Here is a 25,849-nt window from a genome sequence, read left to right on the forward strand (position 1 = left end):
GCCCAGATTCCCCTCTGCCATCCCTACTACAAGCAATGGTGAGTTCTGTCCCTCAGCCAAGGGACACAGACTCAGATCCAGAAGAAATGGACCAACACTGGAGAGAGTTCTTAATTTTATGGGTAGTAAATTCATGCCAGGCCCTAGGATGCAAAACAAAAACATTACTATAAAATACCAACTTTATACTTGTTTTGTGGTAAACAGCTTATTGAATAAAATGTGTAACAAAAATATTATGTGCATAGTTTTTTTGTATAAACATACCTAAATATTGTAAGTTTGATTCAATAAAAGGATTCTATAGTAAGTTCTATGCAATAGTTATTTACCTGATGGATACAAACTTATTTTTACTTCTAACTTAAGCCACTTTTCCTCACTGTGATTTTCAATCTGTTAAATTTTATTTTTAAAAACTTTTCATTTATTTATTTATGAGGAGAGACACACACACATACAGAAAGAGAAAACGAGAGAGCCAGGACTTGCCACTGCAAATGAACCCCAGAGGAATGCCACTCTGTGCATCTTGCTTCTACAAGGGTACTGGAGAATCAAACCTAGGCTTATAGGATTGCAAGAAAGTACTTTTTTTTTTTTTTTTTGAGGTAGGGTCTGACTCTAGTCCAGGCTGACCTGGAATTCACTATGTAGCTTCAGGGTGGCCTCGAACTCAATGTGATCCTCCTACCTCTCCCCCCCCCCCCAAGTGCTGGGATTAAAGGCATGTGCCTCCATGTCTGGCCACAAGAAAGTACTTTTAACCACTGAGCTAGCTCCTCAGTTCCTCAAGTAAATTTTAATTTCCCAGTAAATTATAATGTAGTGCAGACCACTGAGTATTATACTAGTATCAATTTCCTTGTTTTCAGTGTACAATATTGTACTATATAATCATACGTTTACAGAGAAAGGTGAAGAAAGGAGTTGTTTTCAATTCCTTCTATGATCAATTGTCAATTCAAATTATTTCAAAATAAATAGATTGCAACTTTAAAAAAAAGCTATCCACTGTTCATCCTCAGCCATCATTACTCCCTTTTCTATATTATTTTCCACACCTGAAATCATATTTATTCAACACATATCACAGATAATTTGAAAAGATAGCTAGAGACTCAGAAGGGAATTATATCATTTACATAACATTTAGGAGCGTGGAATAGCCTTCAAGTGGGCCCTAGTCTGGTGTCTGGCTGCAGGCTGGCGACAGACACAGTGAGGCGGGAAAGGCTGGATCCCTCTGCCACATGCAGTACACGGGGTGTTGGCCCAAGGTTCGACTAGGACTAGTACTTCCCCTGCATGATGGGCTTGAGAGCCAAGCAGAGCCTGTGACCACGAAGTGCTCACTCAAGGAGGGTGCAGTGGAAAAGCTGTGGAGGACCAGATCAGCCTGGGGAGCAGGACGAGGTCAGGAGGTGCCACGGAGAGAGTGGAGGTGACAGCAGAAGCAGGAAGCAAACAGCTTTGCTGAGGCTTGTGGATGTGCTGGAAAAATGCTGAGGACCCTGGACTTTTCATGTTAAGCACTTGCTGTCTAGTTGGATCTGGATTCAAATAACATACTGACTAGGTCTCACCGTCGTTATGACAATTTCCCATAAAAGATCAACAGGCCACTGGCAGCTAAGCTGGACAATGTCTATGTCATATGACCTTCATACCAACAAAAACACAGAATTGTCAATTCACTGTGGGCATCTAAGACATTTTTATTGAGGTAAGCCCAACAGACTGCCCTTTTTTATGTGTGTGTGAGAGAGAATAAGAGAGAGAGAGAGAGTTGGCACACCACAGTCTTCAGCCACTGCAGTCAAACTCCAGCCAGGTGTGGCCCCTTGTGCACATGTGCAACCTTGCATCACTGTGCATCTGGCTTGCATGGGACCTGGAGAGTCAAACATGAGTCCTTAGGTTAACTGCTAACCTCCTGAAGATGTTATTTTAAAGCAGGCTCAGCTAACACACTCTACAAAGCACAGGTAACACAGAAAGTCTTTTCACTACAGAACAATCTTCTGATAACCTAGGGAGACTAAGCAATCTGAAAGTGCCACAGGAGATTCAACATGGCAGGTCTTAAAACGGATTGAACTATTAAGATATCACAGAACCAATTACATTTAAAAGGCACTCAGAATTTTCCTCCAAATTCAGTCAGCTATTGGAAATTTTCAAAATCCAGAGTAATTATGGCCAAATTCAAAAGAGCTTTGGGATTTGTACTCACAATGGCTCTGTTCTTTAGCAGCCCCAGTGGGTTATGTAAGGAAATATGTCATGAAATGAAGAGAAAAAATATATTGAGATGGTGATCACCCTAAAATATTAATAACATGTCTTTATAATCTTGAACAGCTTTTTTGTGACAGTCTTAGTAATTTTTCCATAAAGAATCCTTCCTTTGAGAGATTCTGTTTAAAACAAAAAGGATATAATTATACAGATGGGGAGGGGTTCTCTGCCTTTAAGCAGAAGTCCAAAGGCAACAGAGGATAAAAGAAGATCACTAGGTTCAGCCATGGAGAAGAAACACATCCATGTGGATCCTGCATGGGAAAGCATGTTTCTTCCTAATTTATTTCAAACATGCTATCTGACAATATTTTAGAGTCTCTGAGATTTAAAGTGGTTACCTTAAACCTCATGTATACTAGGTTCATGGTGCATGTATGTGTGTGTGTGTGTGTTTGCATTCACCTATATGCATCTACACATCTACAGTACCTTTCCTAGCACTGATCTGAATTCTCACTTAGCAGGGATAAGAATACATTCACAGAAGGAACTGGATCTGGCAAGGGTCATGTGTGGCTTTCTGCACTGAACTTCCATACCTCTCTGACTCCAGGAGTTAATGCTATTTAGCCAAAACAATAAACTATTTTTGGTACCAACCACATTCAACTGAGGTGATTTAAAGTAACAGAAACAGCAATTTCAAAGTAGAAAATAGACTGAGACGAGTAAAATATTAGAAGGATTTTCTTGTACATTGGCACCTTAACTTTTGAAATTCTTTCTAGTGAGTTAGTGACTTAGTGCACTCAAAATAAAAAAAGGAAGCATAAAACCTTAACTTGTTAAAACCATACATTATACCAGTCAGAAACATTTCCTCTTATACAACCTCTAGGACAGAGTGGTCCCTTGTCTTTAGTCAAGTTAAAGGGCAAATCCATCAGAACATACCTTGACCACCACAGTAGGTCCCCATGTAGCAGAATCCTCAAGAGGAGAAGAACTGTGCCCTGCAAGGCCAACACCACAAAGATCCAGCCCAGGAAGTTCATCGTAAAGGGACTCACATAGGAATCAATGCCAAAGTTGTAGGTCAGGTCATACTTGATCTGATTATAGCAGAGTTCAATTAGTCCTTGGCCCAGGCAGAATTGAGGAAAAATAGTGAACACCCACTTGAGGACATCATAGATATCCTGCAAATTCTGCACAGTGAAAGGAGAAAAGATTAAATTAAAAGCTATTCCCAATTTTATAACATATACTAATAATTTCTTGTCGTTTGTTAGAGCTATGATCCCAGTCTTCCCTATCCAAATCACTCAGTCACTCTCTAAGAGTCACCAAACCTAAGAGGATTATTCCTGACATTTCACAATATCTGGCTTGCGAGGTTTTACTTGCTGAGATCTGTCCAACCCCTTTGTCTTTCTCCCACTTGGAGTGGGAATGTGTATCTTAGGGCTGTTCCAACTTTGCATCTTGAAAGCATATATTATTTTTTATAGGTTCACAGCTTGAGATAAATTTGCCTGGAATGAAATATACCCTTGAGTTTTAGCCATACCTGAATGAGATGAAATTTATAGACAATTTGCTGGGCTTTGTGCTTTAGAGTTGTGGCTGCGATAAGTTCAGAATTTTGGAGCTACTGAAATAGACTGTATGTGGAGGTGCATGTGAGAGAGGTACAGGTCAGGTAACCTAATGACAGAATGCTACAGATTGAATAGCTGTGTCCCTCCAAAATGCTCATGAGGAAGCTTTTGCCTCTAATACTACAATAATATTAATAATAGTGTTAGAAGGTGGGGACTTTCAAAGGCAGTTATGTTGTGGGTGCATGAGTTAAGGGTAAAGCTCCCATAATGGAATCAGTCCCCTGAATGGAAAGAGCTACCAGTCTTCTCTCTCCTCACCATGTGAAAACACAAGAAGGCAGCAGCCTGACAGCCCCTCATGAAGAATAAAATATAAAGTCACCTTGATCTTAAACTCTCCAGCTTCCAGGACCATGAGAATAAACATCTATTTTTAGACTAGCCTTGTAGTCTATTACACTATTAAAGCAGCCTGAGCAAGCCCATTGGCTAGAGCAGCCATGAGGCAATATGTAGTTTTATATGAGTTGGTGATGTCAGGAGCTGTAACTGTGGAACTTAGATAATAGGCAAAATGCACAAGCCATTCTTAGTACACAATAATACTAAATATATCCAAATGCAACTAAACTGTGTAGAGAAGACAAGAGATTTAAAAAGAAGTATGCAGATGGAGACACATAACTCAGTGGTTAAGTGTGCTTCCTGAGCAAGCAGAGGGGCCTGAGGGGGCCTGAAACTCCTCAAATTCAAATCTCCAGATCCCAAGTGAACAGCTGGACACAGCCACAGGTGTCTGCAACTCCAGTCCCACAAAGAGGAGCAGAGGCCACAGAATGTCCTGGGTTCACAAAATAATAGGAAGCTCTCATATCCGTAAGAGACTCAGCCTCAAAACAAGAACAGAGGAACAACGATGGAGTAGGACCCTGAAGGTTCTACTTCAACCACAACAGGTGAGTACCCCACCTCAGGTGAGGCCATGGGGTGCTGCAAGGACAAATACACATCCATACACCACACAAACCATACCACACCACATCCCCCCACACACACACCACAAGCAAAATAATAATATAGAATTCGAGAGCAAACAAATGCAAGATTGTCTGTATATTTAAATTAAACTTTGACTTGTAGATAGTTAAAACTTCAGCACTCACCATAAAGATTATTGCTTTGCACATGTGGTAAATATTAATTTCATTTTATAATGATATGGAAATTATTACAATGTTATTTTTCACTGAATGCTATGGCCAATTTATTGTGTGCCTTTCAGCCTCATGATGCTTCATTTCTTCATTCCATCTCATTCTTCCAGTAAACATACAAATACAATGGCTGAGGTTAATGGTAAAAGAATCAGCTCAATCCCAAGAGGATGGTCAATATGCACAGGTCACTGGTGGCGCTAGGACATGACCCCACCTTGTCTGGTCCAAAGAATTTTGGGCAATGTTCACTGTAGTGATGGTCTATTGCCATTTAGTGTGGCTACTTAGAAGTATTCAATCCAGAAAAGTTACATGAACTAGGACTGTCAAACAGTCCTGGAAATACAATGGAATTTGATACTTTTACTTGAGGGTTTTATTTTCAAACTATAAAACTGATCTACATATAAACGATATTTAATAATGTAACAAATTCACCATAATATGTGCAAATTATACATGATAATACATGCATCCTAATAAAATACTAAACTTAGAGTATTGTCTATGATATATCTCATACTAGATAATGTAGAGTATAATCTCATGGTATAATCTTAAGGCTTGGCTAGGCTAAGAAGAGTCCTAAATAATTTAGCTTACGGGCAATAGAAAATTCAATAAAATTTTAGGACCTCAACTGTCATGTCATAATATGGCTTGCATATGGAAGTGGAGAAATGGTGAGCTTAATTCTCCTTTACTTTTTATTGGCTGGTACTAGTTATAAATTTCAATTAAAAGGGGTTGTTAATTCCAGTTTTCAAAAATTTTTATCCCTGGATCAAGAAATGAACCATATGAAAGAATGTTCTATCATCTGTGATATAGGAACAGCTGGATATTACAGCTTTAGCTCAGGAACTGATAATTAAGAAAAGGATATACTAACGGCAATGACTTTATGTCTCATTTTAAGGGATTCACAATGGTTTGTATAAAAGTGTGAACAACAAAGAATGCAATATATGATCACTGAGTTAAGAAAAACCCCACACAAATTCATGGTAAGTCAGTGGTTTAAGAAGTCTCAGATGTCCACAGAGATAGGTATTTTAACCTTTTGTTTGCTTCTCTGTGTGCATGTACATACGGTGATTTGATATGGCGTGTGTTGTGTGGTGGATGCACACACATGCGCACTCGCAGTGTGCCACGCACAGTGGGGTCTGCTCGCCTGCGGTGACTGGAGCAGAACAGAGGGTGCCCCACTCCATCCTTCCGCTGCCTGTGGCTATTGAGCCAGAGTCTCCTACTGACCCTCATGCTTACTGATCTCCAGTCCCATAGGGAACTGGGGTTACAGATGAGAATGGCCACAGCCAGCTGTTTAACAAGGGTTCTGAATATTTGAACTTGGGAGGTTGTTGGCCCAACAGGCCGTCAGGCTTGCCCCAGAAATGTACATAACCACCGAGCCATCTCTCCAGCCCCAAACTGTAACTGCAAACTCCACCAACATTCTCTGGACCACAAGAATCTTCACAGAGGAAGACAATGCTGTTCCAAACCCTGCATCTGTTTCCAACCATGATTTGGTAACAATGAAAACAATCACATGAACATGACAGCTTGTGTTCACGGTGGTTGATACTGGCTGTACTCACTTTTAATCCTGACCTGAAAGTCCAGTTGCTTTTCTGGGTTTCTTTCATTAATTTTACAAGTACATATTTCTCTTCAACTTAAAAATGAGTACTTGAAATCAATTGAAATGTGTATTTTAACAATGTTGAGAATCATAAGCAAACAATATCAAAATAAGATACAAAGGAAAAAAGAACGATCAAAGCAAATAGAATAAAATGCCTTTTATAATTTATTGCCACCTGAATTAGGCCTATTTTTCTTGCCAGCTACCCACTGTCTATTGATTCTTCCAGTGTGGTTTATAATTCATGAAAGCCTTTTAACCAACTATGTCATTATGTTCACATGGACAGAAAGGTTTCTGGATAGTTTCTTCTTTGGCTCTAAACAATTATTCTGCTTTTTTCTTTCAAAGCTAACTACCCCCTCTTCTGTCATCTTGTCCCACGCAGTTAACCTGGCTTCTCTGTTATGTATCTTACGTCTGATTTCCTTTTCACCGTAATTTACAACACCCCAGTTGTCCATGTCATATTGAAAATTAGTGAGGTGGAGGGAAATTCTATGCATCTTGTGAGGAACTCATTATTCTACTCAAGCAATTAATTGTTCTGCAATCTGTCTAGTTAAAGGCTCAACATATTAATACAGATTAGTGAAAACTTTAGTCTATTAAAAATGACTGAGATAGATCCTTCCCCTCACTGAATGCATAATGGATATTTTCATGCTCTACTGCTTGTACACAAACATGAAACATGATAAGGAATAATACTGGCCTTCATCTGAGAGTCTACTATGTCAAAATCCACCTTTAGAAGCAAACCTATTCAAGTTGGGTGGGCAGCAGACCCTATTTCATTGCAAATAGGACCATGTCCTTGAGCTGAGAGCTCTGTATCTTTCCTTAGTGAGTTTCTCTGACTGTGGAGCAGTTAGGTACCTGAGAGCTACTGAGTCACCAGCATAGTGTGGTCAGAGGTGAGAAAAGAAAACAGGACTGGATGCAATTGAAGCATGGAGACTATTTCCACATGTCACACAGAGAATGTTGAAGTGACAACAGATAGCTTCAATGGGAAGTCCAAGAGTGATTACAGTCTTACTAAGGAACAGACAGGGTGGAGAAAGAACGGCAGGGAACAAACTGGATGTATCTCTAAAAGACTCAGCTTCACTTAAATGTCCACCAAGAGGATATCTAAAAAGTGATTTGTCAATGGCCACTAGGAAGAGGCATTGCCCTCACAGAGGAAAACACTCCCTGTACAGCCAGCCATGCCCAGGGCAACCCTTTACTCCAACTTGTCGAAAGAAGTTCCACTAAATTAGTTCCATGGGCCACATGGAAGACAGCAGAATCCCGCAGGCCATCTTCCAGATGTGCGTGGTCTGAGTGTGGTCAACAGGTGGGATTCATGCTGCACAGGCCCTTTCCAGCCCTGGCTGGAGTGAAATTTGACAGAACACTGTTCGTTGCACTCCTTGCTCCACTGTGGGCCAGTGATTCATCATCAAGCCATTTCTGAGAACCATGATGGCCATGTGGTAGTGGCGCCTCTGTGGCCCTGCCGTGGCTCCCCGAGCAGCAGCAGAGACTGTTCAACTTCATGCTAATCTGTCACCAAGCCTAGACATGGCTCTTACAATACAACAAAAGCTTGTGTTAGTTACAATCAATCTCTCTGTCTTCACTTAAAAGACAGTAAGTACTCATGCATTTCCACTAGATTCCAGTTGGAAAAACAACAGAATTAGGATAAGATGAGCTATGGTTTAAATCTTAAATGGCCCTTACTAGCTTATATGCTGTACCTTGGTCTGGTGCAGCATTTAAACTGGCACTATTTAAGGAGATTCTGGAAACTTTACAACATGAGACAACATTGGAGGGAGTCCATCACTAAGGGTGTGCTTTTGAACATTCCACATGGGTCTCAGTTCCTTCCCTATATTCTTATTCCTGTCTACCTTCAGGAAGCCAAATAGCTCCCCCCCCCAATATGCTCATGCTGGCCTATGTTCTGCCTTTCCACAGGCCCATCATCAAAAGGCCAAGAACTAGGGACTGAGCTCTTTGAAACCAGGAGTCTAAATAAATCCTTCCTCCTTTGAGGTGTGCATACCACATGACACACTGGCAGGGGTAGAGGGAATGCTGCCACTGACTTACCTGAGCTTTGGAAATGATGGCCAGGAGCCTTGGCATGGTGGTCATTAGCATGGTGCACAGGCCAAAGATAAAGTTCAAGGATATGTAGGAGATGAAAGCCACATCGGGACTAGGAAAGATTCTAGACATCAAATACATCCATGGAAGTACTGCATATCTAAAATCCAGAGAGAAAAAATAGTTTATTATTCTATTATATTAATTTATGACACAACTGAATTATCGACACAATTTTATTAGACAGGTGAGTTTATCTTTAAAAAAAGACTTGTACTTGTTTATGTGCAAGAGAGATAGAGAAGAAGAGAGAGAGAGTTCGTCAGAGCCTCTTGCTGCTGAATGACAGGGTTTCCTTAGTGTGGTGGGTTGATTCAGGTGTCCTCCACAAATTTAGGTGTTCTGAATGCTAGGTCCCCAGCTGACGGAGATTTGGGAATTAATACCTTCTGGAGGTGGAGTATTGTTGCAGGTAGGCTTATGAGTATATTATAGCCAGTTTCACCTGGCCAGTGTTTAGCACATGCTCCTGGTGGCATGGTCCCTTGCCATCATGGAGCTTCCCCTCGAGGCTGTAAGCCAAAATAAACCTTTATTTCCCACACGCTGCTCTTGGTTGGGTGATTTCTGCCAGCAATGCCAAACTGACTGCAGCACTTCTATAGAACGAGCTGGCCTAGAACTCATGGTCCTCTCCCCTGGGTAACCACTTCCAGTACTTTCTTCTTGTTGATGCTAATTCTGCTCCTTTCCCATTTACAGTTTCAATTATCAAATTTTCTTTGACAGAGAAAAATATATTTCTGAGCACTTGTGTAACTCTGTGCAATTACCCCAACCTCCCTCCCTCTGACTTCCATTCAGCAAATGGTTCTGTTGAAGCTTGAAAGTGTTCTAGGTCTCAGCGTATCCTGAGAGTGAGCATTCCCGGGCCTCTACATGGGCTCCAGATGCCAACAGGTCCTCTGAGTACAAGAAAAGGAAGTGACTGCTCTACCCATCCAGAGATGGCCAGTTGCCACAGGACAGCTCCCAGACTGTGCTGTCTCCACACAGATCTGCATGACTACACATCTGACACAATGATGACGCTGTGGCCTTTCCACTCTGAACCAGTTCTTGACCCGCTTCATATCACACCATACGTGGCTGTGCTCTTTCTCACTGGAATTACTCTGGTATCCAACAGTCTGAGGTACGTTTGTCATCTTCTCAGCCCCCAACATAAGAATTCTTATCAGGAAGTGTGTAACCCTTGTGACTCGTGATTTCCACGGAAATATGATTCTCTAGAATTTCTTTGAAAAGTAAAGTTGTATATGTATAAAGAGTTCTTAACTTGATACAAATTACTAAAGGGATTTACAATCAAGTTGGAGGTAACAAAATATTCTAAGAACATAGTTTTAGAGTTTCTAACCAGTTAACTTTAAATTTTATCTTACTTTCTGCTTTAATCTTCTAAAAGTCAAATATAATTTTATAGCAAAGCCTATTTTGCTCACAACACAAGGAAACACAACATTAGGCACTCTTTATGATCAGTAAACTTAAATCACATGATGAAAACAGGGCACACACATATACTAAGCCTTCTACAGGCGCTCATAAATTCCAAATTGAGTATAACAACTATGTATATTGCAAGTAAGTTTTGGCAGAATTCATAATTACCTCTTAAAATAAGATAATGCTAAGAATAATAGTAATGGCTAAATTAATTTGTTGAGTCTGTGCCAGTAGTTTTCTTGGCATAGATTACCTCACTTAATTTGAGCAAGAGAATAGAGTTGTACAAAGAAGAAAAGCTTGGAGAGGAGAATTAGCATTACAAAGGTCTCAGGGTAAATGACAGCATTAACATTCTTGACTGTTTCCTCTGTCCTGGAATATAGTTTTCTACCTACACACCCATCAGCTCATCCACATGTCTATTCATCTGATGGTGTGAATTTCTTTAAGCAAAACTCTGTCCCCTAGTTAGACATGTCAAATCATCCTGGATCATCAATATAATAACAAAGTATGTGAAAATCATTTGTTTTAATCTTTATCTTAAAGTAAAGCTAGGTGTATTATTTCAAACAGTGTAATAATATGTTAATTGTTTTTTCCCAGAATTACAAAATGTCTCTGATATGCCTGACCTGTATATAACTATGCCCTATGTCACCTAAATCATACATAGTCCTGATAGCAGAGAGACAGGATTTGGAAGATGTAACAGTGATCTGTGCACATAAATGACATATCTGTGAAATGATTTTTGTACTTGTATTCTTCCCTTTGAAAAGATAAGTGATAGGAGACATATAAAATGCTCAAATTACTAATATTATAGGAGAGAAGAAAATATGCCAGAGAGAGCTTCACAAGAGACTCCCCACAAATGCAGTTTTAGAGCTAACTGGTTTATGTATTTGAGCCAATGATTAATGTCAAAATGAGAACAAAAGAGAATCCATTTCCCACTGCACAAGTCTGTCAAACAGCTTGAGGGACTTTCTGAGACAGGGCCACTGCTATCGTCATTATGACTGGGTCAACCCTTCCCTCCTACACAGGGCATTCATCAACTTGCTCTAGATTGTTTGCTGAGCAGCCTTGTAGAAGCAACATAATTGGTCAAGAAGAGAGAAAATCATGAAGCTGACAGCAGGTTCAAAGCCATCCTGAGGGTTTTTTCTCTCAGAAAACAAACCGTAATTCTGCAGCCGTGTTTCTCATCACATACCCGAAAAGTGCCAGCAGGAGAGCTGTGGCCGCCAAGTTCTCCCGGAAAGTAAAGGCTGATAACTGGAAGGCGACTATCATGGAGATACACAGGCAGACGGAAACCAAGTAAAAGAGCTGAGAAAGGGAAAGGGGGACACGTGGCATTAGATGGTTTATTGCTTAATATGAAGTTTCCTTTCAAGTTCTACTTGAGCATAATGCCTACTTTGCATAATAGAACATTTTTTAATAGACTTCATCCTTAAGTCATTGTTATGGGCTTAGCTGTATCCTTCCAAAATTTACATGTTTAAATACCTAGAACTTCAGAATAGACCTGTATTTGGAGACAAGGCCTTTAAAGAGATGATGAAGTTCAAATGATGGCCATTAGGTTGGAGCCTAGCCCCACTGGATTCTCTTGTAGAAGAGGGAGCCACACACGAGTGCACAGCGGGGCAGCCCTGTGAGGCTGCAGGGAGAAGGAGGTGTCCCCAGGTGAAGGAGCTCTGTCTAGAATCCAATCCTGCCTATACCCCAGATGCACACCTCCAGTTTCCAGGACTGTGGAGATTGCATTTTCATTATTAATTGCCCACTGTAGGGTATATTTTAAGTATAAGAGCCCAAGCACCTAAAAAACCACACATACTACTTTCCTTGGAAAGGTCAAGGAAAACAAACATTTTCTGAGAAACCTGGCTCTCCTCCCATCCACCACCCCACTGCCACACACACATTACATTCCCAAATCATACCATGTCATACAAGAAGTTAGTCAGCCAATATGTCCTGTGACCAAGGCCACTTAAGTGTTGTAGCCTTTTGGCTCCGGTCACCCTGTCTCTCACCACAGAGCTACCAATGGATGCTGACAGGATAGAGAATCCTAGAACAATGCAGAGGGCGACGCCACACTGACGGATGCTCTCCAGGCTGTGGGCAAAGAGAATACTCATGAGATGTCACAGGATGAACCTAAGCTTCTACATGTCATTAACACTCAGATGAGGATAGGCAGACACATGGATTCCCTCCCAGTTCAATCTCTTCAAACACTTCTGAAGACATGGGTCTTTGTTCAGTGCCCACAGAACAAATCACAAAAGAGCATGAAGCCGAGGAATACTTCTCCATCTCTTTAGGTCAGCATGCTGGTGATCGTGGAATCCAGTTCATGCAGAGTGATGCACATCTCCAGAACACATCCAAGACATGCCAAGGCCTGTGCCTGTATTGAGACTGACCTGCTACACAGCAGACCCAGGGGCAGTCACCACCACCTCAGGCTGCACTTGGCATCTCCAAGGGTCACTGTAACCACACACACTCACACAGGCCTATTTGTAACTGTAATTCTATTGATGTTCTTTTGTTGAGGCAAACATTGCCAGGTATTCTGTCTGTCTATCTCTGGGAGAAGCTGTGCATGACCCACGTTTCAGGTGTCTGACACAGTGAAGGGCTATACCATGAACTATCCACTGGGGTATACTTTCCTTACACTGAGTCTGCTTTATAACAGATATCAGCCAGCCTTGTCCTAACACTGCGGGCTGATGTCAGGTTTTGTTGATGGCTGAATCCTAGAGGTCAGTCCATGAAAGAAAAGACAAAATGCAAACCACCTGTGATGCCACACTGATGAATGCCAACTGAAAACGTCGTGTGCTCAGCTTGGTGGGCCAGAAGGAATGCATAAATACTAGCTTTAGTATCAATTTTTAATAAATTGTGAACTGAATAATACAAAGAGGAGATAGAAGATAAAAAAGACACTGAGGGCAGAAGCCTTGCACCTGGTAACAAGGCAGGGAGTACTAGTAATTTGGTGTCCCCAAAGCATCTACCTTCCCACCACCCACATTTCTCTTGGACTCTGAAGACAAATGCACAAGAAATATCCAGAGGCACCAGTTCCTTTACTTGTGCAAACTGCATGTTTTATGATATGAACCTGAAGTGTTCAGGAAGGCGTGCAGACCATGGGCTGTAGGCAGCTCCACACCTTTAGACAATCTGTGCTAAGAAATGCTGCTGAATAGTAGTGTCATGCGTTCTAAGTTCAGTCTATTGCAAAGAAATGACTGAGCCCCTGCCACTGGCTATCCATGCGAATGTCAAAGTCAACCCTCAGGGACCCCCAGACTCGCTGCCGCCCATGAGGTCCTCTGCCAGCATTCTTCCACTCACATCTTGTCTTCATTCAGCAAGGCCCCTCCATATGGGTGGCTGTAGAGTGTGATTCCTGTGAACAAGAAATTGACAAGTGAGAGGTGCGCCCTCTCCTGTGTGGTGAGTCACAACCCTCCTCGTGACGCCATGTGCTCACCAGGTGTCTACTGTTCACTTCGTCCAGGCCCAAGTTCAGGAGCAGCAACAGAGGACACATGCCAGCATGCAGGTCAGCTAGGGTGCTCAGTTTCATTACCAAGTATTTTACATGCTTAAACATCATGTGCCATTCATATGTTGTGGTAAGGGGACATACTCAGACTAAATGATCATGTGCAAAGACTGCGCACAAACCGTCCATCAGGCCATGTCTTTCTTGTCCACTGTCTCGTGTCTTATTTTATAATGGACATCAGCTAGCCTAGTCACTTCAGACTAGATAGAAACCAGATCAACATTGAATGCACCTAGAGCAAGCCAAATGTAGACAGAAACATAAGACCATTTTTCTCAGGTGAAACATTTCAGGAGATGCTGTGTTTTGGGTTGTGTGTATATGTGTGTGTGCATGAGTGTGTGTGTGTGTGTGTGGTCATAGGCTTGAGCATTACTGAAATTCCAGAAGGCAGCAGGGAGAAATCAACAGCACTATCAAGTAAAAAGATTTCCTAATAAAGAAATCCAGAGTACCATGTACTGTGAAATCCCTTCCCCTATAAGTCTCAAGTGATGCTGTATCAAAAAAAATTTATAACTTCTGTAAATTGTGTTTCATATTAAAGACACTATGAAGTATGATAGCAATTAGTTTCCTTGTTTCAAACATCTGGAGCTGACTATGGGCACGCATGGGAGACCAGCGCGGTGAGCAAGCACAAAGCCCGTGCTTCCCCATGCTGTCGCTACGCGTTTCTTCGCCCTATGACTCTTTTTAATTTGTCTTGTCACGTGGATTTTGCATTCTTCCGAGAGCGCGCACTAAATCCTACTGAAACATCATAGGCATAAGTAAACGAATTTAAGAAGTACAGTGTTGGAACAGACCACGGTACTCCGAATCCCAACCATCCCATCCCTGGGTGCCTTGGTTTCTGACCATTTACCATCTGCACTTTTCCACCTGCTCCAGCCTCTTTGTTTTCTTCTAGCATGTGCTCATCCATGCTCTGAGGCAAGCCTTGTTTCATAATGGGAAGAACAGTGGGAGCTACTTATTCAGAAAGCCCCTGGTACAATTTCCTAAATTAATGTCTGCAATGATAAATTAATATTATCCACATATTCTGCTCCTGGCACTTGATGTATAGAAGCAATGCTTGATTTATGGCTTTCTAGATTCCAGACTTGACTTAAACATCCCTGATTAGGAGAGTTTCCTAGAGTGGACTCCCTGCCTGTCTGGAGCAGGAACACCCACCAGTCCTTCCTCTGCTTGCCCTGCGTTCACTGGCTGTGATGCCCAGCCTTGCTCTCCACTGTACTTCCTCTCTGAGGTGCTGGCTCATGCCCAACTTGGGGCAGCCTCAGATCGACCAGGTCCACAGGGCAGCACACAGAGGCCAAGTGACTTTAGGCAGAGCTCAGAGAGTGTGAGATCCTGCCAGGGGTAGCAGCCGTTCCCTGGGTGCTGCAGACAGTGGGGAGGTATTTTACTGTCGATAAAATTCTAGATTCTGCCTATAAATGAAATCAGAAAAATAAGGAAAAGAAATGTAACTAACAGAGTCAATGTCTGAGAAGTGCAAAATTTTAGGAATACAATACTAGCCTTGTTAAGCCTAAACATACCACACAAGCACACATGCACACACAAACATATCATGCACACAAGCACGTGCATACACATGCATCCGCACGCACACACGCACCCTCTGGAGCAAGAGAGGCTTTGAAAGATGTCTTTATGGTCTTCAGGTTGCTGACACACCACCATGTGCCAGAGGAATATGTAATGTTTTGGAGGGAGAAATCTCTTCAAGGACTCAAGTTCAAAACATTATAAAGTATGTAATTAGCAGGAAGGAGCTTGGGGTCTAGTCTAAATTTTAGAAAGAAAAGAGAGAGGAATATGGAATTTGGTCATGTAACCAAGGATTTATTCAATCACAATTGAACTCCAGTAAAAAAAAAAAAAGCATAAACTGGACATTGATGCTCATCGTTGTTTCTTGCCTGTGAACAGGTAGAAGTCCTGGGAGGGTCACCACCTGATTTCATGAGCACCTTTCCCAAACTCCCCTTATGCATCTGCATTCATCCTGTCCTCCTGATTTGAATCTTTAAAAATAAAACTCAAGTATAGTGCCTTGCTAAATTCTATGAATTATACCAGCAAATAATCCAACCTGATGAGATCATGAGAAACCCAAAACTTATAGGCAGTGTGCAGTGGTGAGCCTTTAAGTGAGACAAACGTATTCTGTTTATGATTATGCCTCTTGGGTTTAGTGGGCATAAGTGAGTTATCATCGGTCATGAGGGACTTCAACATCCAGCTCTTTCTCCTTCTCAGGTGTTGGGCTGACCCAAATTTCCCATTTTTTAATCCTGTTTTATTATATCTTGCCTCGCTGGTTCAACTTCTTCCACCAAAACATCCTAGTATTTGGCCTTGGGACATGTGTTAACTCCCGAGAGGCAGGAACTGAATCGAACAACAGCGTACTTGTGTAGCAGACATACAGTCTTGGCCAGAACTCACTTCTGAGCTCTCTGCATCCCTGATCCCTACATTCGTAGTTCTCAACCCTTGTTAGAGAGTCATAGATATATCCTATACATGCCCTCCACCCCACACCCCACATGTGTGACCTCTAAAATAAAACCCTTCATCAGCCATGGGCGCCCTTGTCCTCCTGGAGCCCCATTGTCCCAGTCACCAAGGCCTCCTTCTCTCCCCACTCTTCTGTGTCCCACAAGAGAATTAAAATGGAACTACCATATTACCCACCAATTCTAGCAAAGAATACATATGACATTGCCAAAGGAAAAAATTAACATTGATGAGACCTTGTGCTCATTGCAACATTATCCTCAAAAGGCACGATGTGTATATACGAGCTCACTCTCCATTGGAGAATCCATTTTTTTTTCTTTTTAAGAAGGCAGCTAGAACCAAAGACAACCAAAATCTATCAACAAGGCAAGAAAAGATAGCTGACTCCCAGGAAGGAGATGAACCACCCTTCACACAGCAGCTAGGGCCCCTCTGCAAACCCGCAGAGGAATTGGCGAGATGAGCCAGAGAGCTGTTTCCAAGGCGAGCCTGACAACCTGTGCCAGGGTGATGGAGACAGACACGAGACACTCAAAACACACCAAAGCAAAAATCCAGAAGCTGCTGAGAGCACAACACTAAAGTAGACTTAATACACACCCACCGTGGCTCGCGGAATTTTGAGGAAGGGGGCATGCAGAAAGAATGTAAGAGCCAGAGGGTGGGAGAAAATATCCAGAGACATTTCCCCCCAACAATAACTGCTGCTCTCACATAACCCACAACTCCATGGTGAATACCAGTAATACCACTATGGAGGGCCCTCAGTGGGATGGGGGCAGGGAGGAGGAAAATGATAGTACCAACACATGATGTGTCTGTACAAAGTTTCTACTTAATGCATATGTATATATATTAAATATGAAAAAGAAAAAAAGATATGTATATAGCAGAAGGGTATATCGGTAGATGAATGTACATGTATATGTATATATATATGTGTGTATATATATATGTATATATATATGTGTGTGTGTGTATATATATATATACATATATATATATATGTATGTATGTATATATATATGTATGTAATGGATCAGCCTTTTTCTTTAAAAAAGTGAGCAAAGTAAGTAGAAGGAAATCTTAACTGCTCTGTCAATCTGAATAAATCAGGATATTATGCTGGTGAAATGAGCTAAACACAGAATGGATGACAACTGCATGATCTTACTTATATGTGGAACTTTACAAAGTCAAACTCACGGCCACACCACGTGTTAAGGTATGTGTCAGGTGCCAGGGTGGAAGAGATGTTGGTCAAAGGTATAAACATTCAGTTATGAGACCTGGGACCTAAAATACAGCATGGCAGTTTTCGGCAATAATATGGCATCATTTCTTCCAAATGTGAGGGGAGAGTGCATAGATGGGTAGAGGGAAGGAGCAGCACTCTCAGGTTCTCAGTCACTACAGACTTATGAGCAGGAGAGAAACAGCTGGTACCCCGACGCACACAGTTGGCCCTCCCTATCCAAGGGCTCACACCTTCAGCTGCAGCTGGCTAGCTATGAATCCAGACTGGCCAGAGAAGCACCTAGCAGGCATCTGTAGGGAGAATGCAACATTTGCCCTTTGCATTATTCTGAATATAACACAGGAACTACTTAATGTTCTGTTGTATTAGGTATTTTGAGTAATCTACAGAAGATTTAAACTATACCAGAAGATATGTGTTGCTTATATGAAAGTACCACCTTCACACTATTTTAAACATGGTAGCTGAGCATCCATGGATGTTGGCATTCATGGGGGTGGTCCTGAAACTAATCCTCCACAGATGCTCAGGGATGATTTACAAAACTTGACATGTGGTCATGTGTTCCACAGTATGTGTATAAATTCTGAGGAAAGAACTATCACCTTGGTATTGTCATAACCATTTGAGAAGAGACACATGAAATACAAGCATTCAAAGAGCCTTCAGAGCCTGACAGTAGCAGTGACATTCTGAAATTCAAGCTGAGGGCTCCAGATGCCAAAACCCATTTTCCTGCCAGTGTGTGATGCACCCCTTAACACACATGCTTGATTTTCATATCCATACAGTAGGAAGTAAGCAGGCGGGAGGTTGAGTGTCCCTGCGCTGCACATTCTGCAGGAAAAAGCTGTGATTGTTGGGTCGATAGTTCAAGAATTAAATTTCAAACTACCAAGGTTGAATCATTATTTGATCTACTTGCATAAATATCTTTTATTATGTTAGACTATCAGAGTAGCTACTGAGAGATTAAAAACAGTGTTCTAAGAGGTACTGCATACATCTGGAGTTTGTTTGATGTGGCTGAACGCCCTGGCACGCCCTTTCTCTCTGTCTCTCTCCTCTCCATCTCTCTTTGATTGCAAATAAATAAAATTTTTAAAACTGTGCACTAATATTAATTTTCTTTACTCTCCTTTCTAAATTATGATGTTGTTACTCTTCACTGTAGTATATTTTCTGGATTTTTTTTCTCTCTTAGAGATCTACAAAAGGAGTACACTTGGTCTCCCATCATGCTGGTGGAATAAATGACTGCTTTTGTGATCAGTAGCCCCAGTGCCTGACTCTATTCTAGACGTTCACATAATGTATAATCAATTCACTATTCTGATGATGAAATTCTGTGTTGGAGGAACCAGTATAATATGTAAGCATTTCTTTAAAAGTCAGCTCATGGCTTTTTGGAATGGGAGATTCCTGTAGAAAATAGGAACTTCATGGACTAGTTTAGCCCAGACACAACTTTGTGCTCCAGGATGACAGAAAAAAAAAAAATGGAGCAGCTTTCCTGAGCTTAGAACCTGCTCCTGACATCTTCAGAGCTCGGGTCTGGACCTCCCTCAGCTGATGTTCCATCAACATACAATAGCATCGAAAGCAGGCATCTTGCAACAGTAACAACCAGCACAGGCCCCAACAACATGCACAATAGAATGGCAAACTTCCACAGGACAGCAGGAGACAGCAGCTGAAATGTGTCATGGAATGAGTTCCAAGAGAGCGCCCTCTGGAAGGAGCCATGTTGCCCTCCCCTCCTGTCCTTTGCACAGGAGACGAAGGACCTTGGACTCTGCTCTCACTCCATCTTAAGTGTCCAAAGCACTCCGCAGCCATGGGTAATAATTACTGCTGCAGTTTCCTTGTTTGCCCTGGGTTGCTTGATCAGAGGAAACTGATTTTCATTTCATGCTGGATTCAAGTCCTTGATGTGCATATTCTATGGAGTCTTTAAATGAAATAAAATATAGAAACATGCATGCTTGGCATGGCCCTGGTAGAGGAGAGGTGGCCCTCCTGTTACCTCTGGGTCCAGCACCACAGGAAGATCCCAAGGCAATTTTAATGTCTGTCACTATTCAAAAAGAAGAAAGGATTCTAAGTCTTCATCATAAAGAGATATATGTTGGAGTGGGTACAGATCACAAGATACCCCATGGATAAGCACAATACATTCTCATGAATAAATTTTAAAAATTAAATTTTAATATAGTAAACAAATAAATGTGGGGCATAATTTGGTTCTCTCATTTTATAGCCATCCTTATAATTCACCTTGAAACTTAATTCTCATTAAAAATCTGGATGCAAAGAAAGAGACTAGATTTTAGTGTTCAGAACCAGCATTGCTGTCAGAGCTGTAGTTAAATCAGTGCTTATTAACGGCTCCTCTAAGTCCACAGCCAACTTCTATCAGAAGAAAACATTCTGCCTTTGTTCCAACTTGGGTGTGCAAATCTGGGCACAAGGCACCAATTGTATCTATCTCAACAGGGATGTGGTCCTCCCTGCTCAAAGCCATCCAGAGGGTGTGCAGCTCTGCTCAGACAGGGTGAGAGACTGTGCTCACCAAAGGAAATCACCACCTACCCAAGAAAGCTCAGGGAAATATAAGGATAAGTCAGCTCATGGCAGCATGGCATTCCATGAGGTCACCAAAGCAGGCTCCAGGGCACAGAAGAGGGAGGGTGTCAGTAGCAGGAGGGAGGGTGGAGTGAAATGTTGCACATGGAGCTGCTGGAGCTGAGGCAAAGCACACTGAGAAGGTGGTGCTTCCCACAGGGAAAGCACGTGTGGCATTTGCTCTATGAACACTAAGCTTTTCATTTTTATATTGCAATTTGGCTCCCACTACATTACTATTTTCAGAATCTCAGTCATTTCCTAGTAGCATCTGCACAGGATTAAACACACTTCAAAATTAAACCGACTTTTCTTTAAATTGTTGCTAAGCAGATTTGTGTGTACTTTGTAAAAAGTGGAAAGAGGGTTGGAATTATTTAAATAAATGATGTATGCATATATTTCCTCCAAAATTAAAGTGCAATGAATGAAGGAAGATTCAACGGCACAGGGGAAGATGACTGTCTCCTTGACAAACTGCGGATTCTACAAAACTCCTAAGCTTATAGCAGAAGCTAGATGCGTTTCCACCTGCACGACTTCTCTCTCATGCTCCCACATACTTTCCCATAAAAGGACCCACGTTTGATTCTCCAGGTCCCATGTAAGCCAGGCACACAAAGGCTAGACAAGTGTAAGGTCAGACATTCCCACTAGGTGGTGCAAGCATCTGGAGCCCAATTGCAGCAGTTTAGGCTCTGGTGAGCCAATTCTCCTTTTCTGTCTCTAAAAAATAATTAAAAATTAGAAAACTTTTAGAAATCAGACCTGCTTCCACAAACCCAAGGAGAGAAAGGAAAACTTATGAGTTGTCACCAATATCCCACAGTGGAACCACCCATGAAGAAAATACAGCTAAGGAGCCAGGGACATGGCATGGGGTGTGACACTCTGACTAATCTGAGTTCAAGCACAACAGCTAGAGAGAAAGAGGCTCAACCCCACTTGTCTGAATATCCATTCACTCCCTTTTCTGTTAGGCTTGAAAAATCATTTATTGTCTTTGATGTCCCTACTGTGAAAGCCACATTATTGCAAGGAACAATCCCAGTAATTGGGATATTATTTTCTTTGTATCATGTCACTCAATAGTCTATTTAGATGGCAATGGTTTGTGAGAGAATCTTGGGCTGAAGGTGTTGATAAAAGGGCCAAGGATCTTAAAAAAGAGGGCCACAGTTTCAGTGCTATAATGAGGGGAAGGTGCTCACTCACTGCTCACCAGCTCACCTCAAAGGCTTTCAGAGATGAGTTTCAAAATGCACATTTTAAGTACATTTGAATCATTTTAATTGAATATATTTATCATTTATTTCCTAAGTTTTCTTTCTAAAAACTGGCCCACAGTGATGTATAAATGTATACACTTTATTTTCTCATCTAGTGTTCTCATTCTGACTCTGCTTGCTATGGTTTCTAGATGATGCATTTGTCATCTTTATAAACACGCATCTGCATGTCTGTCCCATATCTACTAAGATAGAGAGACATACCTGCAATTTAAGTAGTAACTTCAAGGCTCATAACTCTTATAATGTGTGCTTTTGGAAGTATTCATGCCCAGATACCTGTAAATATCTACATCAGGACTTACCTTATCATCATGTGTGCAGGGAACTTTGTGTTCTTTTAATTCACAGCTCCTTAAACTGTGGGTCACAACCTCACATGGCTGAATATGGGGGGATGACATAATATTTGGTAAAATGTTTCTGAATGTGCAATGACCAAAAATTAATCCAAGTCACGTACACAAGGAATCAGTTGTTCCTACCAGCATGTGCCCATGTTGTATTGCACAACTTCATATACATGTGAACTTTGCACACAATACCAGCAAGCACGGTCTGAAACACTGCAGCTCATATCTGAGACTAGTGTAAGTTATTCATTGCAGTGGTTTTACTGTGCATGCAACGCTTACGGTTCTTTTAGAAAAAGAATATTTTAATTATGTGAACCAAAGACTTAATATGTTCCCACTATCATTGCTCAATGTCCATAAGAGTATCTCTGAATTGCATTGTGTTAGAATGTTTGAATTTGAAAATTGCATTTTTGAGTTGCCGACTTTAAGTTCCAGTTAAAATAAAGAAAGCCTGCTTGGGCTGGAGAGGTGTCTGAGTGGCTAAAGGCACTTGCTTGCAAAGCGTAATTGCCTGGGTTCCATTTCCCAGTACCCATGTAAAGCCAGGTACACAAAGTGGCACATGCATCTGGACTTTTCAGTGGCAAGAAACCCTAGCACATCTCTCTCTCTCTTCCTTTCTCTCTCTCTCTGTCTTCCTCCCTCCCTCCATTGCAAATAAATAATGAATAAATTTTAAACAACTCTCCTAAGTGTCCTTCAGTTCTGAATTAGGACAACAGCATTCCCAGCAATATCTGCAATGTCCTTGTACATACATCTGCCATCCGTGTTACATATTTCCACAAAGCAGCATACCCACAGTGACAGTTATAAAATTAAAGCATTAACCAACTCTGAACATAGTAAGTACTCTATGTCCTATAGCCTCAAGTATTTCGTCAAGATTTAATTCTTTATGTAAAAAAAGAAAGAAGCATATACATCTCATTACTATGAAAACTTGTTTTCCTCTATAATGAAATTTAAAATTATATATGTATGAAAGAATTATTTTAGAATAAATTTAGTTATAATTCATAATCAGTAAATGTTTGATCTGTGTTTCTATGTTATGTATCTGTATATCCAGGGCCTCATAGAATTTTCTCAGGACAAAAGGGGTCATGAGTAGAAAAATTTAAGAGTACTTGTGTCAATTCACAACACATCAGCAGTGAGATGTGGAGAAATTGAAAAGTTAGGTCAATCAAACACCACTGACAGAAATCTATAGTGCTTCCTACTAAGTTGCATTTTCATTGTGTTCTCCCTCTCTTTTTCCACCAAATCTCTCTTTAAAAACAGATGTATCTTCTCAATATTAAGATGAATCATTACTATCACTGAGTGGTATAGGCAATTGTAAAGAGCTCTTGATTTTAAAAATTAGGGTAAAGAATAGAGTGAAAATAAATTATACTCCAAACTAAAGACAAGAAGAGGCAATCACTCTTTTCACTTCGATATTATTTCTCTTTGCACACACATTATACTGAATTCTGTTTTATGTTACATCTCTTCAATTTCATGAATCTTTCTTGAGTTTTGTTGTTTTTTGGTGCATGTCAAACATGTGCATAATCAATGTGTTCCTTGGAACAAATATCCATCCAAGTCCTGTCTTTTCTCTGTAGGGTCAGTGTTCTTGTAGTTTTTCTTTGGGATAACAGCTCAATGACTACCTTTACTAACAGTATATCTACCATATAAGTTTTGAGTCACTTTCTAAATGAGGATGTCTCTGTGACTTCTTCACATGATGCATAATAATATCTTCCCTGGTACAGAATTTGAGGTGTATGTCTTTTATTTTCATATCTCATAAGCAATATTCTGTGTGCATCAAAACCAAAATCCTAGGTCCTCCAAGATGGAGTAGCACCACAGCTTCCTGGCCATTCCTCTTTGCACTGAAAACTTGCAAAGACAGAACACAACTGACAGACAGGAAGTGTCCACTACAAGTGCCAAGATGGCTTCCTGGGACAATGAGGCTTGAACCACATGCGGGTGCGTTCCGAGTGTGTGCATTACACTCACAGCTCCAGATGCGGCACTGCAGAAGCCACTAAATGAGCATTCAAATGTGACCAGCATAGCAATGAACCCAGGAAGTGTGACCTGACAAAAAAACCTTGTTATTTAAACACGCCCTACTCCCCCCACCCCACCCCCAGCCACTGGGACACCACTGCCGTCTTCTAAGTTATCCATAGAGCCAGCCTTGCACTGCCAACCTGACAGTGAAGCACAATGGCCTCCACACTAGGTTCAGAGGTGACCTGGGCTTCCACACATCAGCCAGTTTCATTAGATCGTAACATTTAAAGCAGCATTGATGGCCACCATGTCCCTTTACTATGAACTCCCCTATCAGGATGACAAAAAGAAGCTGAGCTTCCACATTAGCCTGGTCACAGCCAGAGCGAATATGGTGTTGCTGTGACTCAGAACTCTGACCCCAGCTTCAGCAGGCTCTATGGCTGGAGAGAAGGCTGTACCTGCCTGTCAACTGCCACCGCCCAATAGCCACACACATGCTCTACCTATCATACAGATCAGAATTAGATCGTATTGATAAGCTCATTGTCTCTCATTATGAACTGGTTATTCTTGGACACTTGAATTTTTCACCAAAACTAATTCAGGAAAAACTACGATTGCCTTCATTGTTTCACAGTTCACTTCATCTTTGCCTCATCAGCCACTATAGTGGCATGGAGCTGCCACAGGCTTCCATGGGACACTAAGCATTCCACTGAAGTGACCAAGAGGATTCAGAAGAAAGGCACTAACAGAGGAGACTAAGGAGTGAAAAATAATATGGAACCATAATAGTATGACTCCAGTAAGTCAAAATAATTGAATTAAAATAGCAAAGCTAAAGATATCTTACCACTTGACTTCAAAGTATACTACAATGCTATAATAACCAAACCACATGGTATCAACATACACACAGACATTCAGAGTAACGAAACAGACAGAAATGAGCAACTGAGTAAAGATATGATCCGAAGAGTGGGGACAAGTTTTGCAGACCATACAAAAGGAATCTAAAAGCCAAAAAAAAGTTAAAATGGTAAAATGATATTATTTAAAATAAAACATGTGAGTGGCAAACAACATATAAACAAATGTGAACACCAGCAATCATCAGAGAGACCATTCAAAACCACAGTGAGGTAGCTCCTCACTCTAGTTAGCATTTCTGTTATTAAATAGATAAGATACCAAAAATTAGAGAGTGCGTAGAAAAGGGAACCTGCACTCAGCTGGTGGGGAGGGAAGACAGGGTAGTGATCACTGAAATCATGTATACATGCCCGAAAAGCTTTAAAGTAGAGCTGACACATGACTCATCAGTCCCACTTCTGTATAAACTTAAGAGGATATAATTATTACGTGTGGATTATAGAAGAGAAAAATGAAAGAATGACTCAAAAGAGCCCTTCTAGTTCTTGGAGAAAGACAGACTTCCCCAGATAACATGGGCCAGAGGCCCCTGCATGCCTAACGGTGAAGAGGTGAATGTAAACATCTGGCTGCAAGCTTCCCCATTTTTTTCTTTCCCTATGTCAGATGTGAACCTGCTGTGCAATGTTCCAGTTCAAACAAGCACCTCACAAACATAGCCATGCACTAGAGGCATCGGGATCATTAGAGGCCCTGAACTCAAGATGTGCTCCAATTAAATGAAAGAGTCTCTTCATGGTTGCAATAGTAATCATTTTTTCTGACTCCAGGGCTTCCACGTTCCACCATAGATGGAGACTACCCCTGAACTTGCCGCAATGTAATTCCTTTCACACAGCAACATAGTTTTTTACAATGTTCCCCAAACT

At 41.2% G+C, this 25,849-nt stretch overlaps 1 protein-coding gene across 1 annotated transcript in view; it reads right to left on the reverse strand.

Moving 5' to 3' along the window:
* Positions 1-25,849, reverse strand: part of Abca13 (ATP binding cassette subfamily A member 13) — a 367,979-nt gene that overhangs the window by 71,374 nt on the left and 270,756 nt on the right. Inside the window, exons 48-52 of the mRNA XM_045135973.1 lie at positions 13,734-13,788; positions 12,299-12,476; positions 11,560-11,675; positions 8,829-8,985; positions 3,199-3,452 (exon numbers count right to left, since the gene is read on the reverse strand). Coding sequence (XP_044991908.1) covers positions 3,199-3,452; positions 8,829-8,985; positions 11,560-11,675; positions 12,299-12,476; positions 13,734-13,788 — 760 coding nt within the window. The remainder of the gene's footprint in view (positions 1-3,198; positions 3,453-8,828; positions 8,986-11,559; positions 11,676-12,298; positions 12,477-13,733; positions 13,789-25,849) is intronic.

The sequence above is a fragment of the Jaculus jaculus genome, chromosome 16 (genome assembly GCF_020740685.1).
Source record: "Jaculus jaculus isolate mJacJac1 chromosome 16, mJacJac1.mat.Y.cur, whole genome shotgun sequence".
Lineage (NCBI taxonomy): Eukaryota > Metazoa > Chordata > Mammalia > Rodentia > Dipodidae > Jaculus > Jaculus jaculus.